The sequence below is a fragment of the Nyctereutes procyonoides genome, unplaced genomic scaffold, assembly GCF_905146905.1.
Source record: "Nyctereutes procyonoides isolate TBG_1078 unplaced genomic scaffold, NYPRO_anot_genome, whole genome shotgun sequence".
NCBI classification, from domain to species: Eukaryota; Metazoa; Chordata; class Mammalia; order Carnivora; family Canidae; genus Nyctereutes; species Nyctereutes procyonoides.
Window position 1 is genome coordinate 286836 of NW_026575128.1, and position 5107 is coordinate 291942.

The 5107-nt window shown below is 41.9% G+C and overlaps 1 protein-coding gene across 1 annotated transcript; it reads left to right on the forward strand.

The window, feature by feature from the left end:
- The first annotated feature begins 909 nt into the window (after nucleotides 1–909).
- LOC129520925 (olfactory receptor 2A5-like) lies at nucleotides 910–1857 on the forward strand. Its single transcript, XM_055342171.1, has one exon. It carries the CDS (start codon nucleotides 910–912, stop codon nucleotides 1855–1857), a length of 948 nt encoding a protein of 315 aa, XP_055198146.1.
- Nucleotides 1858–5107: the final 3250 nt, after the last annotated feature.

Genomic DNA, 5107 nt, shown 5'->3' on the forward strand with positions numbered 1-5107 from the left:
CAGAAGTTTCCTCTAGGTTTCGATTGTTGAGTATCTAGCCATGTTTACCCACCAACTTGTTCTTTATAATTGTAATCAAAGTAGGCCTGGAAGGTGGGGGTAGAAAAGGGGATAAATGGTCTAGAGGAAAGATTCCTCTTCCCCAAAAAGATATTATCTGAAAGTGGGCAGCCCGGGTGGCTCAGCAGTTTAGTGGCGCCTTCAGTCCAGGGCGTGATCCTGGAGACTCGGGATGGAGTCCCACGTCAGGCTCCTTGCATGGAGCCTACTTCTCCCTCTGCCTGTGTCTCTGCCTCCCTCTCTCTCTGTATCTCATGAATAAATAAATTTTAAAAATATTTAAAAAGGATATTATCTGAAACTCTTTTTTCCTGAAAACTTATGGTACGTGAGTTTTCAAAAGTACAGCGCAATAAAGGAAGATGGCAAAGAGAAGCAGCCAGGGGGTTTTGTTTGTTTCACATGTATGTTGTCCTTTGCAACATCTATTAGCCTTGATATTTGAAAGAATGACTACAGAGACTTCTAGAACTCTTTGGTTTACTGTAAAAAATGTTTTATTTTTCCAGACTCCCTACTTTGGTTTATAGTGTGTGTGTGTGTGTGTGTGTGTGTGTGTGTGTGTGTTCTTCAAAATAATACTTCTACTGGTATAATTCCTTCCACAGCATCTTTGGAATTTTGTCAAAGCTAATTAGTTAGACAAACCAATACATATTTATAGAATCCCTACAACAGTAGGCCAATTGGAATAGAATATTCCCTGGGCATGGAAGTATATATCTTGGCTTGATTGTTTAGCTCTAAGATGCCTTTGGTCCCTGCATCTGTGAATCTCACCTGGTGTTCTCTCATTGAGACAGCAAGGGATTCAGGAATATGTTCTCTTCTTTCCTCAGAAGGAAGGCCATGCGTGGCCGAGACTGGGAAAACAACAGCTCTGTAACTGAGTTTATCCTCCGGGGCTTCTCCAGAAATCCCAGGACCAACTGGATTCTTTTCTTCCTCTTCCTCTTTCTTTACTTATTTACAGTCCTGGGTAATGGACTCATTGTTACCCTGATAAGAGTAGATGCACGCCTCCACACCCCCATGTACTTCTTCCTCAGCATCCTCTCTGTACTGGATCTCAGCTATGCCACCACCACAGTGCCCCAGATGTTGGTCCATCTAGTAAGCAAGGAAAAGACCATATCCTACATTGGGTGTGTGGTCCAGATGTATATTTTCCTGACCTTGGGCATCACTGAGACTTGGATTTTTGCAGCCATGGCCTATGACAGATATGTTGCCATATGCTATCCACTCCATTATGGGGTCAAGATGGGCCAAACCCTGTGTGTAGTCCTGGCAGTCAGCTCTGCCCTTTGTGGTCTCATCTGTGCCCTTGTCTACACAGTCTTTGCAATGAATCTGCCCTACTGCGGCCCCAGTGAAATCAACCACTTCTTTTGTGAAATTCCTGCTGTCTTGAAGTTGGCCTGTGCAGATACATCCCTCAATGACCAAGTGGACTTTATCTTAGGTTTCATCTTGCTCCTGATTCCATTATCCCTCATCCTGACCTCATATGTTCGCATCTTCATGGCTATTCTAAAGATTCGCTCCACACAGGGACGAATCAAAGCCTTCTCCACCTGTGCTTCGCACATCACTGTGGTCACTATGTTCTGTATTCCATGCATGGTCATGTATATGAGGCCTGGCTCTGAAGCTTCCCCAGAGGATGACAAGAAGCTGGCCCTGTTCTACAATGTCATTTCTGCCTTTCTCAATCCTATCATCTATAGCCTCCGGAACAAAGATGTGAAGAGGGCTTTTCTCAAGTTAATTGGAATGAGTGAGGATGCTCAATAGGCCATGGACTAGGACTGCCTGCTTTCCGCCTAATCTCTCTATCTCATCATCACTTCCATTGAAGCCATTGGACTGGATGAGGAACCCAGGGTGAGTAAAATATCTAGAAAAAAACACTTTTGCATTATCTTGGCCACTGGAAATATTAGGAAAGGACTCAGGGAGAACTGTGTTCAAAACTTAAATACATCATTGACCTCCTGTGGCTTTGGAAGAGTCACCTTCTTTGGGATTTAATTTCCACATCTGTAAAATTCTTTTCATGATACTCATTGTGCTTAAGTAATAATAACTGACTTCATTGAGCTTTTTGCATACAATGTCACTAAGTGCTTTGTATGCACTTATTATTTTAATTCTTATAATAACTTTAGAGATAGGTATTATTATCTTTATCCTACAAATAAAGAAACTAAGGCACAAGAAGATTAAGTAAGTTGCCAAATGCTACCCAAATAAAAAGTAACACAACTGATTGTAAATGACATATCAGATAAAAGGCTAGTTTCCAAGATCTATAAAGAACTTATCATTCTGTATGTTGGCAAATTGAACACCAATAAAAAATAAATTTATTATTTAAAAAATAATAAAATAATAAAATATATATAAACATAAAAAAGAACTTATTAAACTCAACAGCAAAGAAACAAACAATCCAATCATGAAATGGGCAAAAGACATGAACAGAAATCTCACAGAGGAAGACATAGACAGGGCCAACATGCACATGAGAAAATGCTCTGCATCACTTGCCATCAGGGAAATACAAATCAAAACCACAATGAGATACCACCTCACACCAGTGAGAATGGGGAAAATTAACAAGGCAGGAAACAACAAATGTTGGAGAGGATGCGGAGAAAAGGGAACCCTCTTACACTGTTGGTGGGAATGTGAACTGGTGCAGCCACTCTGGAAAACTGTGTGGAGGTTCCTCAAAGAATTAAAAATAGACCTGCCCTACGACCCAGCAATTGCACTGTTAGGGATTTACCCCAAAGATTCAGATGCAATGAAACGCCGGGACACCTGCACCCCGATGTTTCTGGCAGCCATGTCCATAATAGCCAAACTGTGGAAGGAGCCTCGGTGCCCATCGAAAGATGAATGGATAAAGAAGATGTGGTTTATGTATACAATGGAATATTACTCAGCCATTAGAAACGACAAATACCCACCATTTGCTTCAACGTGGATGGAACTGGAGGGTATTATGCTGAGTGAAGTAAGTCAATCGGAGAAGGACAAACAGTGTATGTTCTCATTCATTTGGGGAATATGAATAATAGTGAAGGGGAATATAAGGGAAGGGAGAAGAAATGTGTGGGAGATATCAGAAAGGGAGACAGAACATAAAGACTTCTAACTCTGGGAAATGAACTAGGGGTGGTGGAAGGGGAGGAGGGCGGGGGTGGGGGTGAATGGGTGACGGGCACGGAGGGGGACACTTGACGGGATGAGCACTGGGTGTTATTCTGTATGTTGGTAAATTGAACACCAATAAAAATTAATTTATTAAAAAAAAACCACAATGAGATACCACCTCACACCAGTGAGAATGGGGAAAATTAACAAGGCAGGAAACCACAAATGTTGGAGAGGATGTGCAGAAAAGGGAACCCTCTTGCACTGTTGGTGGGAATGTGAACTGGTGCAGCCACTCTGGAAAGCTGTGTGGAGGTTCGTCAAAGAATTAAAAATAGACCTGCCCTACGACCAAGCAATTGCACTGTTGGGGATTTACCCCAAAGATACAGATGCAATGAAATGCCAGGACACCTGCACCCCGATGTTTCTAGCAGCCATGTCCACAATAGCCAAACTGTGGAAGGAGCCTCGGTGTCCATCGAAAGATGATGGATAAAGAAGATGTGGTTTATGTATACAATGGAATAATACTCAGCCATTAGAAATGACAAATACCCACCATTTGCTTCAACGTGGATGGAACTGGAGGGTATTATGCTGATTGAAATAAGTCAATCGGAGAAGGACAAACATTATAGTTCTCATTCATTTGGGGAATATAAATAATAGTGAAAGGGAATAAAAGGGAAAGGAGAAAAAATGATTGGGAAATATCAGAAAGGGAGACAGAACATGGAAGACTCCTCACTCTGGGAAATGAATTAGGGGTGGTAGAAGGGGTGGAGGGTGGGGAGTGGGGGTGACTGGTTGGCAGGCACTGAGGTGGGCACTTGATGGGATGAGCACTGGGTGTTCTTCTATATGTTGGCAAATTGAACACCAATAAAAAAATAAATTTATTATTTTAAAAAAAGTAACACAATGGAGATTTGTACCCAGTATGGAAGTATGGTTCCAGAGCCCAAGTTTTTATCTGTTATGTTATGCTATTTCTCAAATTGTTAATATAAATTTTTGAGGCTCAGTTAAGATAATGGATGGGATACTATTGAGGAAAAATTATACACTTAGTATTATTATTCTAAGTCATAATTATAGGATCAGACCCATGAAGATTAGAGCTCTATTGGATACTTTAGATCTTCCTCACCAGCATTCCATAGCCCAAGTAAGTATCATTGTGCCGTAGACTCAACTTCTCAATAAATGTTTATTGAGTGAATTTTCCCAGCCTCACTTCTATCCTTGGTCTGCAATCTCCCCAATTTTTCTTTTAGCTCCTCTTCACCTTCATGGGTCTCTCTCTCATGTCATTATACTTACCTCCCCAACTGTGGCTTCCAGCAACCTAGACTTTTGTTCACAAGGAGAGTGTCTTGGTATCTACAACTAAGTTACTCTTAAATTTCATTTACCACCAGGCAGACCAGGGAGACAATGGGAAGAGAGCACTGAGCTTTAGTTCTGCCTTAATTTGTTGAGAACTTGGAAAAATACCTAATATCTCTGGAACTCAGTCCCCCTAATCTTTATTTTATTTTTTTAGATTTACTTATTCACTTTTGAGAGAGAGAGTGGGGAAAGGCAAAGGGAGACAATCTCTTTTTTTTATTTTTTTAATTTTTATTTATTTATGATAGTCAGAGAGAGAGAGAGAGAGAGGCAGAGACACAGGCAGAGGGAGAAGCAGGCCCCATGCACCGGGAGCCCGACGTGGGACTCGATCCTGGGTCTCCAGGATCGTGCCCTGGGCCAAAGGCAGGCGCCAAACTGCTGCGCCACCCGGGGATCCCAAGGGAGACAATCTCAAGCAGACTTGCCACTGAGCACGGAGACTGTCTTGGGGCTCAACCTCATGACCCTGAGATCATGACCTGAG